Source organism: Rhinolophus sinicus, chromosome 1, assembly GCF_057876585.1.
Source record: "Rhinolophus sinicus isolate RSI-liver-muscle chromosome 1, RSI-T2T, whole genome shotgun sequence".
NCBI lineage: Eukaryota > Metazoa > Chordata > Mammalia > Chiroptera > Rhinolophidae > Rhinolophus > Rhinolophus sinicus.
In genome coordinates, this window is record NC_142501.1 from 211,675,761 (window position 1) to 211,697,102 (window position 21,342).

The following is a 21,342-nucleotide window of genomic DNA, read 5'->3' on the forward strand; positions in this document are numbered from 1 at the left end:
GTAGGAAGCTTAGGGTCCATTTTTTGTTGTTATGCGAGGTGTGATCAGACAATACGGTGAATGTTTACGTTTAAAAAATTTATTACAGTAAAAGACACATTGGCATTAATCCCCCTCAAAATACTCCCTCTCACTTCGAACACACTTATCCCATCGTTCTTGCCACTTTCTGAAGCAGTTCCGGGAGTCCTCTTCCGTGAGTATCTAGTTGTGCTGTCGTGGCTGCCTCCATGTCCTGATTCATTCTGACTTTGGGGAAGAGCCAGAAGTCACACGGTGCCAGATCCAGTGAATAAGGTGGATGAGGACACACCGTAATTTTGTTTGACAGAAATTGCCGTACCAGAAGCATGTGTGACATGGAGCATTGTCATGACGGAGGATGATTTACAGCACACTTTAAAACACACCTTCTCTCAACCGGAGCTCACACCTGACTGACTGCACTGAACAAGTTGAAACTTGTCACACACTGTTACTAAGGTTCCACGCGCTGCTGCCCATATGAAGGTCCCTGCCTTTCCGTTGGATGGCACTCGGCGGCAGCAGTCACCGTATTTTGTGATCACAACAGAAAGGTTCCGTGTCACACATTGCTTCTGGTGTGGCAATTTCTGTCAAATAAAAACATTATGGTGTGTCCTCATCCACCTTATTCCCTGGATCTGGTACCGTGAGACTTCTGGCTCTTCCCCAAAGTCAAAATGATTCAGGACATGGAGGCAGCCATGACAGCGCAACTACAGACACTCAAGTAAGAGGGCTTCCAGAACTGCTTCAGAAAGTGGCAAGAATGATGCGATAAGTGTGTTCGAAGTGAGAGGGAGTATTTTGTGGGGGGATTAATGGCAATGTGTCTTTTACCGTAACATTTTTAAAATTTAAACATTCATCGTACTTTTTGATCACACTTCGTACTTCCCTATATTTAAAAAACTAATGAAGAAAATTATAAACATTTTATAATAAAAGACTTGAATGAAGATTAAAGGTAAAATGGTAACAGCCTTCAAAAAACATTCGGCCCCTTTGCGGTCATTCCTGGAAGCCTGGAAAGGGCGCCAGGGGCTGGGCCCTGGCAGTTTCTGTCTGTATACCTCTGGAAACTGAGGTGACAAGTGACAAGTGTGTGAGCAAGTACTGGGCACTTAGGGGAAATGAACTGTGGCTGAGCACTTCGTTCCGCTGCTCTTCACAGTGCCCTGTGGGGCTTGTGCCACCTCACTTTGTGGGGGCACATGGGGAACACACACAGGGTAACGAAGTGCCAGAACCTCCAGGCGCGTCCCTCTGGCACTGCCCTGAACACAGCTGGGGCTGTTGATGAATCTGAGATTAGGGGGGACGGTGGCCCGGCCCCCTTCTCCAGCTGGCAGGCTGCCCCGGTGGGGAGTCTGCACCTCCAGACTCGATTCTGGGAAGAGGAGCGATAAGACCCATTTTCGCCTCAGATCCAAGGCAGCTTCTCCAATCCAGCTCTCCTGGGAACAGAATTTCAGCCCCTGGCTCTGGTGTTTCCCAAGGTGTGGGGGCAAGTGCCCATGGCACCCCCAGGCCTCATACTCCCACCCCCCCAACCCCCCCACCCCCGCCCGGCTCCGGTCTGCACTGTGCATGGTGGGTTGGGGCCAGATGTGACTCCCCACGTGGCCAACACCTAGCAGCAGGGTTTCCCTCCAGATGTTTGCTAAGCTGGGCCAGGAGCTGGCCAGAGCTGGGGAACACTCTGGTGCCCAGGGGTGGGCAGAACCGCCCTGGGGACATGGGCCTGTGTCAGGCAAGGCGAGCTGGGGCGCTGCCTGGGAGGTGGAGACCACAGGAGTGCACCACACGGCTCCTGTTTCAGTTCAAAATTTCTCGGTCTAAATAGACACCCTTTTAAAATCCTGGTGTCCTAGTTCATCATGCACCCCAAGGAATACAGGCACGTTGGCCTGAGAATGGGCTTCAGTCCAGAGACCTGCAGGTAGCCTAATCTGAACCCGTTTTACAGATGAGAAAGTAGTCCTGCAGGGGTAGGGACTCCCTGAGCAGGTCAGTGGGGCCAAGGCCAGGCCAGGCAGCCTTGCCCCCATGCCCAGGTTCCTGCCTCCACTCAACACCTCCTGGGGCCCCCTGTGCTTCTGCTCCAAGGGCAGAATTCATGCTAGTGGTAGGAGGATCCCATCAGGGGACCTTTGAAGGACATTAACACATTAGTTTGGAGTCAGCCAGGCCTGAGTTTGAACATGTGGAAATGTGACCTGAGTCCCCTTTTCCTCAACCAGCCTGGACTTTATTCTGAGCTCCCCAAACTGTCATGGGTTTTCCAATACACTGTCACCGGAAGTCCTGATAAGAAAACTCAGCAATAGTTTATTAAGGTGGGAAAGTGAGGCCCCTTGCATCCGGAGGCTGCAGCACGGGACGCTCCAGACCTGCAAAGATGGCAGGAGGCCACTCCGAGCTGCGACTTCTCTGAGCGGATGGGCTTTCTCCATCAAGGCCCTTGGCCCACGTTTGCTATTTCACTGCCATCACCAAAGGGCTCCACCCACACCTCTGCTCGCGGATCTCCAGACCGCCGGCCTCACCCACCTTCCACTCAGCTGCGTCCCTATAGCTTCTGCCACACGCCCGCTCGTCTGCAAATGTGCCCCGCTCTCTCCCAGCTCCAGTCCTCTCCATAGGCTGGCCCCCGGGGTACGAATGCCCTCCCTTTGTCTAGACAAGTGGTTCTCACACTGGAGCACGTGTCAATCCCCTGGAAGCTTGTCCCACTCCATCTCCCAGCCTTCCTTGCGGCCGGGGGCCCTGCCCTAGGGTTTCTGATTCAGAGCACGCGGATGCTGCTGGCCTGGGGACCACACTTTGAAGACCCTGGTCTAAAGGAGCCCCTCTGTCTCAGCAAGTCTCCTCTTAAGCAGCACGTCCCCCGGAAACCTTCCTCGGGGCTCCCACGGGCCTCTGGCGTGACACTGTCGTGTCATGGCTTCTCAGTGTCCAGACACAGTTGTGCGTTAGAGCCTGTGGTGCAGAGCGGACAAGGGACACAGGAGGAAGAGGGGCGAGGACTGGGAGTGAGTGCCGAGTGCTGTGGGGTCTCCATGCGCTCCCGGGCTTTCCGTGCCCCACTGCAGTGAATCCTCCAGCCTCCGCACCTTTGAGTGCTCTCCACGGGTCACGCCAAGGGGTCACGAGTATTATCACCATTTTGTAGAAAATTGATCCAGGTTACAGAACTTGTCCAAGGTGTCACACAACAAATAAGAGACAGAGCAGGAATCACAGTGAAGTCCACCTAAGGCTTTGTGCACTGTCAGGGCGTTTATGGCCCAGCAACAGGGTGGTGTAACTGAGTCCTGCTCCAGTGGGCTGGGTTGACTAGTGTCCCCCAAAATGCACGTCCTTCCCAGCACCTCAGAAAGGGACCTTACTTGGAAGTAGGGTCATTGCAGATGGAGTAAGTGAAGATGAGGGCATGCTGGAGTAGAGGGGCCTTCATCCAATATGGCTGGTGTCCTTATGGTAAGAGGAGACACAACACAGAGGGAAGAAGGCCGTGTGATGCAGGCAGGGGTTGGAGCCACGCAGATGCAAGCCAGGAAATCCCAAGGGCTGCCGTCGCCACAAGCTGCGAGGGAGACTCGGCTTGCGTTCTAGCCTGGAGAAAGGTTTGCAAACGGCCGCCCGGGGTCCAGGGCTCACTGCCGCCTTCCCCAGGGGTTGTGTGCCAAGGGCAAAACAAGTCCCTTGCCCTCACAGCTTCATGGTACGTGACCCCTGCCATTCAGCTCGTGCATGAGAAACTCAATTTCTCAACTCTCTCAACCTCCTCCCTCACCAAATATTTGAGACGCTATCAAGGGTAAAACCTGTTTGCTCCTGGAGCTAGCTGTCTGTGCAATGCGAGTGGACAGGAGTCAGCGAGCCTGGGCTTGTTCCCCAACGACCCTGCTCTGAGCCTTGGTTTCCCCTTCTGCAAAGCGTGGAGGTTGCACAGATAGCGAGGCCCCCTCCTCTTCCTTCTCTTTTCTGCTCCCTCCATCACGGTCAGATGTCCCTTGGGCAGGTGGCTGCAGGACCCCGGAACCAGGTGTGGCTGGGGGGCTCCTTCCTGCACAGGCTCCTGGAGGCCTCCCTGCCTCCAGCCTCACCTTCCTCATGCTTGCCTTACACCAGCTAGCCAGTGGGCTTCAAAAGGGCAGTCCGGTTATCTCTGCCAGCTGGAAAGCCTCCAGGCGGCTGGTCCTAAGCTGGCTGCACAGCAGGCTCACCTGGGAGGCTCGGGGCCAGCCCAGCCCTAAGAAACGGGCAGCTCTGAGTGGGTGGGGCTCAGACAGAGCTGGCATGTAAAGCCACCCAGGGGCTCTGCAGTGCAGCCAGCGCTGGGAGGCCCAGGCCTATGGGACAAGGTCCAGGTGAGGCCGGCCTGCAGCCGACCCCACATTCCCATCCCCCAGAGTGTCAGTTCTTCGTGCCCGGGGGCCTTTGCTGCCCCACATCCCACAGCACCATGTCCTGCAAGCAGCAAGCTCCACTTCATCCTTTAGCTGCTGTGTGTGGCCTGGGTCCTCCTTGCCCCTCGGCTTCTCCCCTCCTCCAGTCACCTCTCCCTCATGTCCCCCTCTCTGGCTGGGGCCCCCTGAGGTCAGGAACTGAGTCCCCCTGGCCCAGTGCAGGTACCTGGTGACACAGGAACTTGCTGCACCAACGTGGTTTGGGGCCTGGCTGGCTGGGCTCTGTGCTGACCTGGGACGACACACTAGGGGGCTTCGGTCATGTTTGCTGAGACAAATATCCTCCTCAGACGCCTCATCTGCCCAGACTCCACAGGTTAGAGAGCGTTCCCACCAGGCCGCACCTCTCCTTTTGACCACACATCACAGCTGTCCCAGAGCCTCCATCCTACCACAGGCCCAGACCCGCAGGAGACACTTCCCGCCCGTCCATCCCCTTGGCAGAAGCAGGGCGACCCTTTAGTTCCCGGACAGGGCCTCCTGTGAGGCGATCACCTGGCCCCTTTGTGTTCAGTGGTTCCTCTTTACTCTGCGTAATGTGGAAGAAACTGGTAATTCCAGTTCTTCCCCTGATCTCTCAACAGTGGACGTGGGAGGGGTCCAGCGCCCAGGTGTCTGGGTGGCCAGATGGATGGTGCCCGCAGGCAGTGGGTGACTGGGCACAGGAGCTCGGGAAGGCTAGAGGTCCTGCTAAGGTGCCTGGCCCTGCTGAGGGCAAAGCTCTCTGATTTCTCCATTCGCCTGACGGCACCAGTTGTTAGATGACTATGGCGGACAGTGAGCTGGGGAAGGGGAGGCGGGCGTGCTGAAGGCAGAAGCACTTTCCTTGCCCGTCCAGACCGTCTCCGCTGGAGCCAGCAGGGGACACCCTCTAACCACAGAAGCAGCTCAGAATGGTCCTTATCCTATTTATGAGGTGCTGAGTTCTTTCTCAGAGACAACAGACCAGGACCAGGGGTCATGCAGCCGGAGCATGCGCAAGGCAGAGAACTTTGGCCTCCAGCTGCACCCAGAACCAAAGTCATCTCACCCACCCACCCCCACGGAACCGGAGGACTGGGACAAACCTGGAACTTGAACACCAGAACCCTTTCAGAGGTCAAGGGTCTGCTGTCCAGGAAGATCCGTTGTTGACACTCCTTACTGTAAATGGCCACGTTCCAAGGTCCTGCAATGAAAACTTGCCCCTTCAGTACTTCCGCACATCTGTGCCCCCAACCCCTTAAAAACCCTCGGCCGGGTCCAGCGAGCAAGATGGATCTGAGGCACCGCTAGCGCTAGCGCTCCCATCAGTTGGCGCCTTCTCAATAAAACTTTCCTTACCCCAAACGCTGCTATTTTGAGTTTTGGCCTTTCCAAGCGTCTGGCACACAGATTTTGGTCCAGTAACCAGCCCTTCCCAGCTCTGGAAGGCGGGTAAGAGGTGGGCTGTGAAGATGACGGCCCTCCAGGTCCTTCAGCTCCCTGATCTGCTTCTTTGCTGATGCTCCTTTACCCCAGGGCCCCACAGAATCTGCAGAGGAGACCCCGGCAACAGCAACTGTGCCCACACCTGCAGGGTGGGAAGAAAAATGACCCCAACGTGGTTGGGGATAGAAAGAAGACCTTTTTGCAAAATGCAATTCACAATCTCCTTTTGGGATGAAACTAGCTTCCTAGACAAATACAGTTTCTGTTAAATTTTATAGAGTTAAGACCTGGTCCGGGACATTAGTTATCTGCCCACATGGAGAGTGTCTGCTGGCAGAGGTCATTAGTGGGCTATTCTTTTCTGTTTATGTTCGCTCTAATGGTGATGATCTAACCACTTTTTGTTTTAATCCCTACAAAGATCTCCACCAACAGAGGTCTTTGAGGGGGCCTGCTTTGACTTTTGCAACTAGTCAGAAAATGAAACTTTGGAAAAAACACACATTCATGACCAAGGTGGAGGCAGCTCCAGGCCGGCCCACACGTTTGTCCCAGGTCCTCCGCCAGCAGCTCTGGGCGCTGCCCTCTGGGTCTGACGGACTCTCTCCTGGAGCAAACCTGAGTCAGGCTCCTCCGGGCTCATCCTCGGGCTCATCCCCGTCCTGCCTTCGGCGCCTTGACCTGTAAGTCCTTGGCCTGTCATAGCAAGAATCCCCCAATCCTTGCCATCTCCTCTTAGTCATTTTCCACCCACTGACCGCCTCTGTTCCTTGGTGATAAATGACCAGCTGTTCTGTCTTACCCAGAGTTGAGCCCGGTCTTCCCCATATTTCGATAGTCGTGACTCCTACTGCAAAGCCCTGAGTATCTTCCTTCTGTTTTAACAGGTGTCAGAACCATTTGTCCTCTAAGGAGGCGGCTGACACACAGGTCTCAGTATAACCCTCTCTTGAGAATGCGGCCCATCCTCCGAGGAGGGGCTCCGAGGGCCGGCACCATTCCCTTCGGGCTTGCTGGTGAGTTACTCTGGCAGGAGCGGCCCTGGTGAAACTTTAGGGCGCTGGGGAGCAGCTCCCATAGTCGTGAAAGCTTCAAGTTTAAATGAAGGCGTGAGGGTTAGCTCTCCCCTTCTGCTGCGCTGCTAGGGTCAGGGCTGAAGGATTCCTTCCGGAGGTGGTAGCCCAGGGAGTTGGGCCCTGGAATGTCATCCTAAGAGGGAGCTGCCCAGCAAAGGAGTGGAACTGGCCCTTCCCTCTTCCCAGATAAGCCTCCCTTGTGGGAAACCTGGGAGAAGGCGACATGTCCAAGGGAAAATCAGCTGTTGAGAGTTCGGCTGCCCCTGTGAAGTGCCAGGCTGGTGCCAAGCCGTGCGAGCGCGCGCGCGCGCGTGTGTGTGTGTGTGTGTGTGGCCTGATTTCATCCCCCCACGACCCTGCCCTCCAAGTTCTGTCCAGGCTCTTCCCCTGTATCCATGTCAGGCAGCCAGGGACCCGCAGGCTTCCCCAGCAACAAACACCTCCGTGTGTGGGCACCACCAAGGAGAGGAGAGGGGCAGCTGGGGGAGGGGTGCAAACGTGACCTAGACCCCACACTCAGGGTGGTCCTGACCGGCAGAGGCCCAGAGGAGGCTTCCCCCTGCCTCACCCCTGTAACTGCTGTGGTCTGGGGAGCGGGCTGAGGTGTCAGCCGGTCAATGACTCACAGGGTGTTCTGAAAAGCAGGTGACAGCAGCTGCTCATTCCAACATTCCAACTCAAACGCTTTCTCTGTCTGCCCACTGAATGCCAGGCCTATCTGATAACCATACGGTCACGGGCTAGAGGATAGGTCCACGCATTCATTACTCACTCAGCAAACACTCACCAGGCACCCACTGAACCCCAGAGGCCCCACTGGTCTCCCAGGGTGGGGGACACCATTGTAATCCACTGACGACCCCAAAACACAGGCAAGCAGAGTAAAATGTGGGCCCACCAAGGTGGCCTGTACCAAGGTGGCCTGTACCCAGGCCTAGCCTGGGGAAAGGTTCCAGACAATGGAACCAGGAAGTTGCAACAATGGCTTCCTCAGAACTGAGTAATGCAGACAGGGAGGGGCAGGGTTTGTTGAACAGTCCAGCCCTGTCCGTCCCACCCTGTGTCAATACGAGGCTGGACCTTATAAAGTGCCAGGAGCCCTCACCTCAGCCAGCGCAGCCTGCAGGCGAACGTGCAGAGACGAGACCTGACATCCAAAGCCGGCACCATGACGGAACTGGAGACCGCTATGGGCATGATCATTGATGTCTTCGCCCGGTACTCGGGGGCCGAGGGGAACAAGCAGAGCCTGACTAAGGGGGAGCTGAAGGTGCTCATGGAGAAGGAGCTCCCGGGCTTCCTGCAGGTGAGGGCGCAGGGCCCTGGGGGACAGGATGGGGGCACCCCGGGGCAGGGCCAGCTTGGTGTCGGAACAAGAGGAGGGTCAGGGAAGATGGGGGGGGGGAAGAAGGGCATGGAAGGCAGGAGGGCTCAGGACCCAACTGCTCTAAGGAGAGCGGCCGTAAGGGGAGGCCAGCTCTCGTCCTGAGGAACAGAGCTGCTGCCCCAGGGGCTGGGGACGCTGCAGCTTCTGAGCAGGAAGGAGATGCGGCCAGCTCAATCCTTGAAACAGGGTGGGAGCCCCCATTTAGTTGGGAGTGGGGCGGGAACCTGAGCTGTGGGAGATGGGGAGCGGGGGCACAGCGACCAAATCCAGGGCCATCTCTGAGGCTGGGGGCGTGCCGGTCCCTCGGAAAGGCCCCCCTCCAAGGCTGCTGGCCACAAACATCCCTGCTCCACTGTCTGCCTGCTCGCTGTCCACCCCCAATTCCCAGGTGCCCTGCTGCCAGGTGTTAGTGGAACTGACAGGAATAAGGATGGGAGGAGGTCCCATCCTGGCACCTGTCTGCCCATGGCCACTGGGCCTCCCCAGGGAGGCTAAACAAAGGCCTGCCCTCCTTGGCCTCCCCCTCTTCCTGCTCCCCTCGTCAGCCTGCCTGTCCCCCTCCCTTCCCTCTCCTTCCCCCTCCCAATTCTCTACCCCCTTTTCCTCCCCTCCCTTCTGACTCCTTCCCTCCCCCCTCTCCCCTCCCCACCTCTGCCCCACCAAACCCACCTACCTGCCCTCTAAGGCATTTCCTGAAAATGCAAGGCTGACATTTTCAGCCTTAAGTATCAGTTCAAAGACACTGAGCACTTCAGTATTGTTCTCTTTCTCTAGATGTGAATGCAGTGGAGATATATTTTTTAAAACAAAGTTCATTTGCTTTTCTCTATTATAACTATGTTTGTAGTAGAAAATGTAAAATACGGATATGTAGAGGAAAGAAACCCCAACACAGTTCTCCCTCTCCCTCTTCTTTCCAGCCTTTCCCCATGTGAAAGTTGATGTGAATGAATTTCTAATTTATACGCAAGTTCATTTCTTTTTGAACTTAACGTTATAGCATATATTCTCCAGCTTCCACGCTCATTGAACGCCCCCGCCCCATACGCGCAGTCCTGGGAAGCAGCAGCTAAGCCAGGGATTCTCATACTTGGGTTCCATCAGAATCCAGGGGAAATCTGGCAAAAGCGGGGGGCTCAGGCCCTTCAACAAGCCCGGCCTCCAGCCAATACTGACGCCCGGCAAAGTGGAAGAAGCACTGCGCTGAGCAGTGTCCACTTGTGGCCGTTTCCTCCGTGCCCAGCCCGGCGCCTGGCACAGTCGAAGCTTCATAAACACTGGGTGGCTGTCCGGCTACAAACTTCCTGAAGCTCCCTTTTGATGGCTGCAAGGCGTTCACCACACCAGCTCGCTCGCTGTTTGATTACTATAGAATCAGCCGCTTCGGGCCTGGGTCGTCAGCGCCTCCTGCTGCTGCTTTTCGGATCTGCACTGTGGAGGTGTTTGGTCTCTTCTTGAAGACAATGCTCTGGCACTGTCACGTGAGCAGACTCTCAGAGACACGCCCACCCCACCCCCACCCCCAGCCCTCTCAGAGAAGACCTGGGTCCTGGAGTTCCCGGGTGCCCGAGCGGAGGGGAGCGCAGGGACTCTGTCCTTCCGGGCCTAGTCTCAACTCCAGATCCGCCCTTCTTGCCCGTGTCTCCTCCCACCCTCTGGGCCTTATTTCTTCATCTGTAACACTGGGTGATACACCTTCCTTGCCTGGTGGTTGTGAGGCCTAGAGGTTTATGTACAGCAGCTGGCTCCGTGCCAGCACGAGATGGGTGTTTGGTAAACGCGATGGGAAGCGTTTTAAAAAGGCAACACCCACAAAGCTAGAGGTGCACAAAAGGGAACATGAGTGAGTGGGTTTCCTGGGAATCATTTTAAAGCGCATTATACAATCCAAAGACAATCCCCTTCAAGACATAAAAATAGAATAAAAACTCTCCTGCATTGCATTCGTTAGGGCAGCTCGCGACCTCTGAGTGCGCCTGTCCTTTCCAGGAGCAGCGGGTCTGCTGCGCACAGCTGGCTCTGGCACGAGCGGAGCCGGCTGACAGCACGGGCTGGACAAGCTCGCTTTTCCCTCCCTCCGCCCAGCGGTGCGGCTTGGCTGAGGCCCAGGCCCCACACAGGCACCCCCATCGCTGACCTTGGCCCTCTGTCTCCTCTAGAGTGGAAGGGACAAAAATACCGTGGACAAACTGCTCAAGGACCTGGACGCCAATGGAGACGCCGAGGTGGACTTCAACGAGTTTATAGTGTTTGTGGCTGCACTCACGTCTGCCTGTCACAAGTACTTCCAGCAGCCATGACCTGACTGATACTCTGCAGCCCCGGATTCCCGGAGGGGGCACAGGGAGAGGGCCCCTGGCTTCCAGAAAGCCCTGGGAGGCAGTTATTTCTCTGGGCTGAGCCAGCGGATGGCCCTCTAATAAATAAAATGCTCGTGAAATGATCCTGGTCTCAGAGAAACTGCTTATTTCCTTAAAGCCTCAGTACCCCCTCACACACACACCAACAAACTCACTCATCTGTCACTTCATGCTCATTGCCCAGTGAAAAGATGGAGATGGAACACAGGTCACTTGGTAACAGTCCATGCACGGGCCACTTCCTGAGTGCCCACCCTGTGCCAGCCTGATGGCTAGGGCACAGTTCCTGCTTATGTTTATTCGTCAGCACAAAGTGAGCGCCCTGGAGTGGATCCAAGGGAGGATTGTGGGATATGTATCCATCCATTCAATCAGTCAGTCATGTAGCCACTCATCAAACCCTGGCCCTCCATCTTCTATCTCTCCAAACACGTTTTTTCAGGTAACATTTTTCTAATGGTACACTATTTTTTCTTGCCACAAAAACCATAAAACACAGTAAGAGACCTCGAGAAAAAATTAATTGTGAGGATGAAAATCACCACCAGTGAACAGCTGGCCACATCACTGATGTTCACAACTTTGTGAAACTCTAGAAAGCAACCAACGTGACTCAAGTGGGGTCTTGGGTACTAGGTCAATGTGACCTGGTTTTGAGACTCCTATCATTTTGAATACCCAACAGTTGAAGTCTCTTCTATTTGAAGACATCACCAGAGCAGAAATGGGCATCACTGAGAGATCCTGAACTTGGCAGTGGACACATCGATATAAGGCTTTGGTTTGATATAAGGCTTTGGTTTGTCCCTCGTTGGGGAAGGGATGGCTCATGTTTTTGTAAGAGGGAGAGTTGTGTTAGGTTAGATAGGAGCAGATACACACATGTAAATAAGGTGTGAAAAGTCAAGTGAATGTGACATGGGGGAGCTTAAAGGGTGGACCAGAGTGGAAACTGTTTTTGTTTCCTTGCTCCTTCACAAATTAGTCACCATCCTATGAATGACAAATCACCTGGTTAGGAGGCGGAGCCTATAGAAGCTGCGGCAAACACCACGGCCCTTGCTCCCTGACCTCGCTTATAGCTGGGGTGAATGCACCTGACCTGGGATCCCCCAGACCCTGCCCTCACCTCAGACTTGGAGTTGGGCAATTGATGCAAAGAGGGGGGGACCTGGAAAAACTCGCAGGGGCCTTGCAGCATGGCCGTCGGAGATTTCCAGCTACAGAGTCCTGAGCCTAGTTCTCCAGATCTCAGCCATCCTGCACTTCTCACCACCTTAAAGGAGAGAAGTCTTTTCTAAATCATCACCTGGGGGGAGGAGAGGAGGCTCTGTACTTTCCAGCTAAGAACTCAGACTGCAGGAGTATGCAAATGGCCACGTGCCACTTCCTTCAAGTGTCCTTGGGGCCTCTCCCACAGGTCCTCACAAGCACCAGCCTCTCCTCATGAAGACAACAGGGCCGTCTTTCTGCTGTCAGCCCACAGGACGGCCGTCATTAAAGTGCCCTGCTTTGAAGCTTCTTTCCTGGCATGTGCAGTTCCCACTAAAGTGCCCTGCTTTGAAGCTTCTTTCCTGGCATGTGCAGTTCCCACTAAAGTGCCCTGCTTTGAAGCTTCTTTCCTGGCATGTGCAGTTCCCACGGCTGCGCGGCTGCCCTGGAATGCGTTTCATCTCATCGTGGCTCCTCCCCCTCCTCCAACTGAGAGATCACTTCAGGTAGGAGAGCATCCCTGCCCCAGCACACCAGCCTCCCGTGGTTCTCTGTCAGCCCTCTTCTGTTTGGCATCCCCTGAGGAGGACGCAGAAGGCGCAGTGCTCGTGGGTGAAGTCCACAGTCACCGCTGGAGTTCACAGCTTCCTGGAGGCACCTGGCAACCAGGTCCTTGTGAAGCAAAAGCTCTTCCCCCTCCTCAAACTAGCAGTTTTCAATGGCTGCACAGAATTCACTAGAATGAGTGTACCACTCTTTGCTCATTATTAAAGATATAGTTCTTACTTTTTGGGTTTTTTATTAAAGTATGCTACAGCTAACATTTTCATGCATAAATCTTTGTCTTAAGCTCAGAAATTTTCCCCATAATGAATTCCATTTTTAACCTAGGATTCCTAGGGCAGAGGAGTAAAAATATACACTATAAAATGTTCTATATGAACCATTTCTAAATGTACAGTTCAGTAATGTGAAGAATATTCATATCGTTGTGCAACCGATCTCCAGAACTCTTTCATCTTCCCAAACTGAAACTCGGAACCCATTAACCAACTCCCCCCAACCCCTGGCAACCAGTGTTCTACTTTCTCTATGACTTGACTGCCTTAGGGACCTCACGTAAGTGGAATCAGTGTTTGTCCTTTTATGTCTGGCTTATTTTATTTGGCATCACGTCCTCAAGGCTCATCCTTGGCGCAGCAGGTGTCAGAACTGCCTTCCTTTTTAAGGCTGAATAATAGTCCATTGCATGGATGGACCACATTTTGCTTATGCATTCATCGATCGCTGGACACTTCGGTTGCTTCCAGATTTAAAAAAAAAAAAAAAAAAAGTATTTAACCCAGGTCAAGTGTCTCCACCATCATGCTTAGGAAAACAAGCAGTAGCTTGTTTCTGATTTTTTCCGGCAGAAGCAGCCTTGGGAGCCTGACCTTCTGCCTGTCGCCAGCGCCCCCTGCTGATGACTTGCAGAATTGGTCCTTGGCTAAGCTCTGTCCCCCCAGCGAGGACGGTGCATTTTCACCTTCCTCAGGTGGGTTGCCCGTGGGTGCTGGGACCTCCATGGCCTGGCTAACTCCTGGCTGAGCACGGCAAGTCAGGTGCCCTGTCTGGTATGAACTATGAATGTCGGAGAAATGCAAGCACTCATCTCTAGGTAACATGCTATTTGATTTATCCTGCTGACTGTGTATCTCCACCTCTAGAAGCAGGCTCGAGGCAGAACTTTTGGACGGTCTGTTCACTGCCATATCTCCTGGTGCCTAGAACAGTGCCTGGAATACAGCAGGAGCTGAGTAACACTGATGAGTAAATAAAAACATCTGCGGTAAAAGGGAGTATGTAACGCCACTCATTCTAGACTGGAGTAAAACTGCAAGCAGGAAGGCCAGTGAGGGGACTATCCCCCTAGTGGCTTGGAGTAGCTGGAGGGAACTGGGTGAGTCCAAGGTGTGCTCTAGAGGTAGAATCAATGTAAGGACGGGGGGCTGCTGAGGAGGCAGGTGTCCAGAATGACACTGAAGTCCCGGCTGAGAAACTTCTCATCTGCACGGGTAAGCAGACACAATCAAGTGTCAATTAAACGGACATACCTGATTGGAACTCATTTCGAGGAGTATTAACAAGCACCATCCCCGTGACAGCCGAACACTGGCCTAAGTGCTAGGATTTCACACGTGGACAGAGGCCTTGCCCTCAGGGGGCTGACATTCTACTGGAAGAAGTCAGACAACACCCCAAATGCCCCACGTTGGGTAGTGAGAAGAAACGGAAAGGACAGAAATAGTGGATGGCACTGCTATTTATAAGCAGGAGAGCCTCTCTGGGAAGGTAACATCTCAGCAGAGCCTTGAACCCACTTCTCCCCGTTTGGGCTGGCAGCGCCCACAGCATGGGAGGGGTTGAAGTGCAGCTGATTTCTTTACTTGCTGTTCCTGGGTTCTTCACTGTTTTGTTGGTTTGTCCCTGTGCTTCTGTCCCACACCTCTACTGCATGAAGCCCTCCCAGGCTCCCTCTAATGCCCCCATGGGCCCTGGGAGCTCTCTCTACATGTCCAGCCATACCCTCCCCCACCTTCCTCTGACTTCTCTCCACACAGCCTGCCTTCCCTTAGAACCCCCCGGGGCCAGGTCAGCATCCAACTCACAGCCAGCTCTTCTAGAATATCCAGAGCTTGATTACCAGAGGGTGCTCATACGTGTGTGCTGCGTCAACAACCTTGTGCGTCCGTGTGGGTGACGCTTCCTACAAGGAATGGATACACTTGCTGAGAGGCAGACAGTGGGCGGGGATGGGGGGATTGGTTAGTTGGGGATATAGGATAGGAAGTGGCATCGTGAGCCATGTGGATATTCACATTCCAGTCTTTTCAGAAAAACAAAACTCTGAGAAGTACTGAAAGAAAACATTACTAAAGACTCAGGCACCACAAGCCAGCCAACCCAAGCGAAGGTTGTAGAATTTCCTGGGTCTTCTGGAAGAGAAACTAGAATTTCAGATTTCAGAGCAAAGGGAGTCTGGGCATGACAGACGAATGACAAGCCAATCCAAAATTTCTAGTTGTCTTTGAAGCTGTTTAAGTTCCACTGATAGTAATCCAATGGGGGAAATTTTCAGTTAAAACAAATAGGAAATACACACCCCTGTATGCCTCTAAATTAGAGTTTCATGACAAGCTCAGGTTAAGACAATTAGCTTGTCGCCACAATGCACTGAGTAAGAGCCGAGGGTCAGAAACGATTCAGAAGGCTCCTCAGGCTCTGAGCACGAAGGCTGAGAATCAAGCCCTGGGGCACTGAAGACATGAAATGCAACCCCGTGGATGTAATTTATGGTCAGTTCATCAAGGGGGGAAATATATGTATACACTACATATATACATGTATGTGTGTGTATTCAGCTGTTTTTAAATCACTGAAGTAGTTTATAATGAGCATTTTCCTCAGTGAAGATCCATAACACCCCAAAGAGGGGATGCGGCTTCAGCCAGGTCCTGGAATTAAGTATGGAGCCAGAACCTACAACGGCCATAGATGTGAATGAGAAACAAACCTTCCTGATTGTACGCCGCTAAGACTCTGGGGTGAACTGTTCGAGTCGTGTCACTCAGTCTGGTTGATTGACAGAAGCACACCAAGTCTTGACCCCAGGAAAGCCTCCTGGGTCCTTCCCACTCCTCTGGCCCCAATCCCGTCTGCACTTCTGCACCAGCCCCACCTTCCTGCCTTCACTTGAACTCCCCTCATCCATACACGGCATGGGTGCAGTCCAGTAACCTCCCGACTACAAAGGTTACCGCCATTCCCTGCTGACCAGTGTCCATGGCTCCCAGCCGTACTTCTCTGTTTCCACTGAAGAGCCCAGACAGGCAGGCGCAGGAACAAGGATTCTGAGTCCAAAGCACCGCCAGACACGCCTCTGGAAATATGACTTCTCTTGGTGCCCCGGTACTTTATCATAAAAATGTCTTTGACATATTAATCCAAAACACGTATCTCAATTTGTCATCATGAACACATATTTGTTTTTACCAATTTAGTAATTCTGGAAAACGCATGCCCCATGGCTTCGTGCCTCCACTAGCATTCTGTAAGATGCATTCACTCCTGAATGGAGATCTCTTACCCCTGCTTACCTCGCTCACCCACTCTCCCACGACTGCCTCCATTCCATTGGGGCCCAGCACCCTGGCCATGTCCCCAGCACTGGAGCTCACCAGGGGTTTGCTCCCCTCGTTCCCTGAGTCTCTAATGCCTTCACTCATTTCTACTTTCAGAAACTGTATTCAGCAGTCAAGGGCAAGTTCCGTCATTTGCTCTGAAAAGCTTTCCCAGGCTCCGCCACGCAGAGTCGAGCGCACTATATTGCAGTCATTTGTTCCCATTTCTGGCCCACCTCTTCCCAAATCACGTCTTACCTTTACATCCCTAGTGCCTTAGACAAGGTATGAAGCACCTTATATCCCTTCTGACCGAGGGACTACACATACTTCAGCTGCCGAAAAGCAGGGGCTTAGCCCACAGGATGAATTTGTTTCTGTTAAAGATGAGTACTCTGTCCTCTTATCCCCACAACACCTTCCATAAACAATTCTCCCGCACAGTGAGGGGCTTACAGGGAGCCTGAAACTACAAGCAGGTCACTCCCATTTGATGATGACACACAAGGAAGAACATCCATTTCAAAAGAAATTTATTTATGATTCTTTTATTAACACACACAGGGGCACTGGTCTTCTGAACAAAAATTTAAAAAAAAAAGGCTTTTTAGGTCTTTGTTTTTCAAAGCAAATGAACACTTATGACACGTCTGATTTTGGCCTCAAATCCCTGTCAGCTCAGATGAACTAGAAGGGACTTTCTGGGCCCTGGGGACATCTTTTCCCTTCTCCCGCCTCCCAAGGCTCTCTGTAGCCGGGCTCTTCGATGCCACACTCTGAAACCCCTGTACTGCGTGACAGCATTACCACAGCGGAACATTCCCCATCACTCCCTACTCCACTTGTTACTTAGAGTAAGCTAGGTTGTCTGAATAAACTCACCTGACAGGTTACACAATACACACCAGACAATAAGCCACAAAACATAGCTCCTCCTTTGTCTCACAGAGGAATTCAAGTTCCAAAATATATACACAACCATCTTCCACCTTCACCTGTCTTCTAGTGCTTTCCAGTCTTATCCGAAGCAGTCTCACTCCTCCCGTCTTCCCCAGCTACATGCTAACCGTGCCTCCCACTGCACATCTAAACTTGGAAGATCCTGAACCCAAGTCTTCACGTGTTCCAAAGTTCCAGAAAACAATTAGGTCACATGAGTAACAGCAAAATACTAAGGCTGTGCCCAACATTTCAAAAACACAGCAAAGTAACAAGAATAAACGCGACCACAGAAACAACTTTTGATTAAGCCCCGTGGTTCTTATGAGTATGTACTTCTCAAACAGAAGTTATTTTTTCAGGAACCAAATACATTTGACAATCTAAACCCATATCAAGGTCACTGACCGTAAGGGAGATTGTTACATGGGGGTAAAAACCACATAAAAACAGAAAAAAACAAGCTGTTGCAGTTCCTCGAGGTGCCAGCCCATCCTTACCAGTTGGCCAGAGTCCATCAGCTGTGAACCTAAAGCACAATTGGAAGAAATTTACCATCAAGACATTCTCAGGTTTCTGCATCCTGATGTTAAAAAAAAAAAAAAAAAATTTATCCATCCACCAGAATGCCACTTCTTTCAGACGGGGTCCTCTCACATATCTGCTTTCTAGAAAAATCTGGAAATTTCTAATAAAGGAGTACAGCCTTACACTTTTCTGTTTCTCTTTTCCTGTGTTGTCACCCTCCCCTGTTTTGCTCTATGACCTCCGTTTCCTTTGGTTCCCTCCTATCCTCCAAACTTTGGTTTCCCAGGTAGTGCCCAGGCAGGTCTACCTCCAGCGACTGTCCTTAGAATTGACGTTTTCGTTTCACAAACATAAACCCGGTTATTGCAACTTTTCTTTAATTGCCAGCGGGGACAGGGGAAGGACCATAAAAAAGAGTTTATTACCATCTATCCAAACTAGCACGCATTCCCTTTCCTCTCGACCCCAGCTTCGCTCCCACCGCCCAAGGTTTGATGCAGAGACGGGCTTCACTCCTAGAATATTCCTCTCATGCAGAAAGCTGTTGAATGGCCTTCCGTCCGGCGCGCTCAGGACGCGTCGCTCTTCTCTATCCGCCAGACCAGCTCCCCAGCATCTCTGCCGCCGTCGCGACCTCCCTGGCCCTCTGCTCGGCCTTCTCGTGGGCTTCCCCGCCGGGACGCTCGGCGCGACGCAGGGCGCTCTGCTCCGAGGCCTCCACCTGCGTCTTGATCTGGATGAGCATATTGTCCATCTCCCACAGCTTGCTCCTGCTCCGCATGTGCGCCCGCCCGCGCTCCCGGCTCAGCGCCGCGATGTCCTCGCGCATCTCGTGGATGACCGGCAGCAGAAACTGCTCGAAGTCCTCCTCGGGCTCCAGCACTTCCACTTCCTCCGGTTCCGCCAGCTCCACGATGTCCAAGGGCCGCATCTTCCCGCCACTTCTTCAGGCCCGCACGCACCCCCGGGGCCGCCGCTCACAGTTACTGCGGGCGTCGGAGCCCCCCACACTCCCGGTCCACAGTTGTTGCCGAATTTCTTCTAAATTTTTTTCCTCTTTCCGCCTTTCGCTTCACAGCCGCCCCGGGAAGGAAAGCCTGGCGCACGAACAGCGCAGCGCGAACAAGACGGACTCGCAGCCGCCAACCCGCGAGTGTTTGTGGCGCTTCCACCACGCGGCCACGCCCCTTCACGCCACGCCTCCGGCCAGACGGAGGCGCGGCCGCGCGCACGCAAAGGGGCCTCGGCCTCGGCCGCGCGCACGCCCACCGCCGCCGGCTCCCCGCGCCCTGCCCCGCCCCTTTCTTTGATCAGCCCTTTGGGGGCAGAAATAGGTGGTCAGCGCGCCGCCTCCTCCGACCTTCGGGGCTGCGGTTGCTGCTGCTGCTGCTGCTGCTGCTTTTTTTGTTTCTAAAGGAAAGCGATTCTCTCACCCTCATATTTGAATAAGACAGGTTGTCGTTCACAGCGCTTAGCATCCAAGCAGCACTGCTCTAAAGTGTTCGGTTAACTTGTGTTAATTCACTTCATTCTCACAACAAGCCTATGAGACAGGTGAAACACCGGCTGAAAACTGTGCTTGTGGTCAGAATTGGAACCCAGAGCTGTCTGGGTCCGCAGTCCCGGCTCTTAACTACCACCCATGCTTCCTCCTGTGGGGCAGGGCCCTGACGTCAAACACCTCCGATGCCAACGTCCCTTTCCTCCGGACTCCCCACCCACCATCACTCTCGTCCTTCGGTTCTGGGCGGTTTCTCTCTTGCTGCCTGGTTGTGCTGGTCAGTGGTTTCTCGGTCTCTCTTCACCAGACTGAGCAACCCAAGGTACAGAAAGGGCCACTTCTGATTCGGCTCTGTCCTCAGCCCCTCCCCGCAGCCTGGCTTCCAGTAGGACCTTAGGGAATGTTTTAGCGACAAGGCCTGCCTCCCTAACATGCAAGCTCCTCCACCAGACTGGAGACCCCTTGAGGCAGGTTCTCGTCTGGGTCACCTCTGTGTCCCCACCACCCACAGGGTCTGAAAAACAGCAGCGGCTCAGTAAATGTTGCTTTAATATTCAGTTAGCAAAAAATGTTCAGCACCGATAGTGTGCCATTGTGGGATGGGTGGAGTCTATTTCTGGGCTTGTTCACCCAGTGCCACAGTAGCAGTGATTTGGAGGGGTCATGCTTGCACCAGTGCCACAGAGCAGAGCTTCAGTTTTCCAGCCTGATAAATAAAGGCTAGTGGTCCCAGCCTGAGTATCTGTCAGTGGGAAGAGGCACAGGTGAGACTATACGCATGAAAGTGTTTTACAAATACCAGAGCACCAGTAGATACCAGTGGTGGTCGTGTTACAATTAGTACCAAACAGTATATGGAGGTAGGTGGTGCCAAAGGTTTTGGAGTCAGACAAATCCTGAATTGGGACCTAGTTCCTCCAATTACTTCCTCTGCGGCCTTGAACAAGTTGGTTAACCAGAATGCATCTCATTGGGTATAAATTTCCATCTATAACCCTAAGGTGGGCATTGGACATACGATCCCTAATGATCATAATATGATCTGTATGATCCGTAATAATCATATGACATGGTTCACCCAAGATTTTACATCTTGTGTATTGATGTACTTGTTCATAGGGTCCCCTTTCTCTCCCAAAACTTTCCTGGTTTGATAAATTGGACTTTATTAAAATTATGAACTTCTATTCACCACAGACACTCTTAAGAGAGTGAAAAGGCAAACCACAGCGTGGGAGAAGATATTTTCAATAGGCATATCTGACAAAGGATTCATATTCAGACTGTATTGAGAACTTCTACAGATCAATTTAAAAAAAGACAATAACTCAATTTAAAAATGAGCAAAAGACTTGAGCTGGCACTTTGCAAAAGGGAATATCCAAATGGCCAATAAAGTATATAAAAAGGTGTTCAACTTTGTGATACAACAGGAAAATGCAAATGAAAACCACAATGAGATAGGACTGTGCCTCCACGAGAATGGCTAACATGTAAAGTATTGATAATGCCAAGTGTCGGGGAAGATGTGGAACATCTGGGACTCTCCTCCATTCTGGACACGTGTCTCAGTCTGCTCAGACTGCCACTACAAACTACCACAGGGTGGGTGGCTTACACAACAGACTTCCCCCACCCCTCACTATTCTGGAGGCTAGAAGCCCATCAAGGTGCCAGCAAATTCAATTTCTGGTGAGATCTCCCTCCCTGGTGTGTAGATGGCTGCATTCTCCCTGCAGTCCTCACATAATCTCTGCTTTGTGTACAGACAGGGGTAGGGTGGGGAGGGAGAGAGTGTGAGTTCTGGTGTCTCTTCTCATAAGGACACTAGTCCTAGCAGATCAGAGTTCTATCCTCATTTAACCTTAACGACTTCCTTACTCCAAATACAACCATGCTGGAGTCCAGACCTTCAGCATGTGCATTGGGTGGTGGTGTTGGCGAGGTGTGATCACAAACATACAGTCCATAACAATGGGAATGTAAATTGGTGCAATCATTTTGGGAAACTATTTCGCAGTATCTACTAAGACTAAACATGTACCAACACTATGACCTAGCAAATCTGACACCTTGGTTTACACTCAAGAGATTTTGAGCACGTTTGTCCACAAAAAGACATATTCATAAGAGCTTTATTATAGCCCCAGAGCTAAAACAACCCAAATGTTCATCAGCAAGAAAATAAACAAATAAAACCAATTGTAGTATATTCCTTCAATGGTGTATTAGTTATCTATTTCTGCATAACAAATGGCCCCACAATTTAG

At 52.5% G+C, this 21,342-nt stretch overlaps 1 protein-coding gene and 1 pseudogene across 1 annotated transcript; one reads left to right on the forward strand and one right to left on the reverse strand.

Moving 5' to 3' along the window:
- Positions 1 to 8,065: 8,065 nt before the first annotated feature.
- S100P (S100 calcium binding protein P) lies at positions 8,066 to 10,815 on the forward strand. Its single transcript, XM_019748215.3, has 2 exons — positions 8,066 to 8,291; positions 10,532 to 10,815. Exons 1-2 carry the CDS (start codon positions 8,154 to 8,156, stop codon positions 10,670 to 10,672), a joined length of 279 nt encoding a protein of 92 aa, XP_019603774.1. The 5' UTR covers positions 8,066 to 8,153; the 3' UTR covers positions 10,673 to 10,815.
- A 5,805-nt stretch (positions 10,816 to 16,620) lies between these two features.
- Positions 16,621 to 18,766, reverse strand: LOC109456132 (MORF4 family-associated protein 1-like; annotated as a pseudogene).
- Positions 18,767 to 21,342: the final 2,576 nt, after the last annotated feature.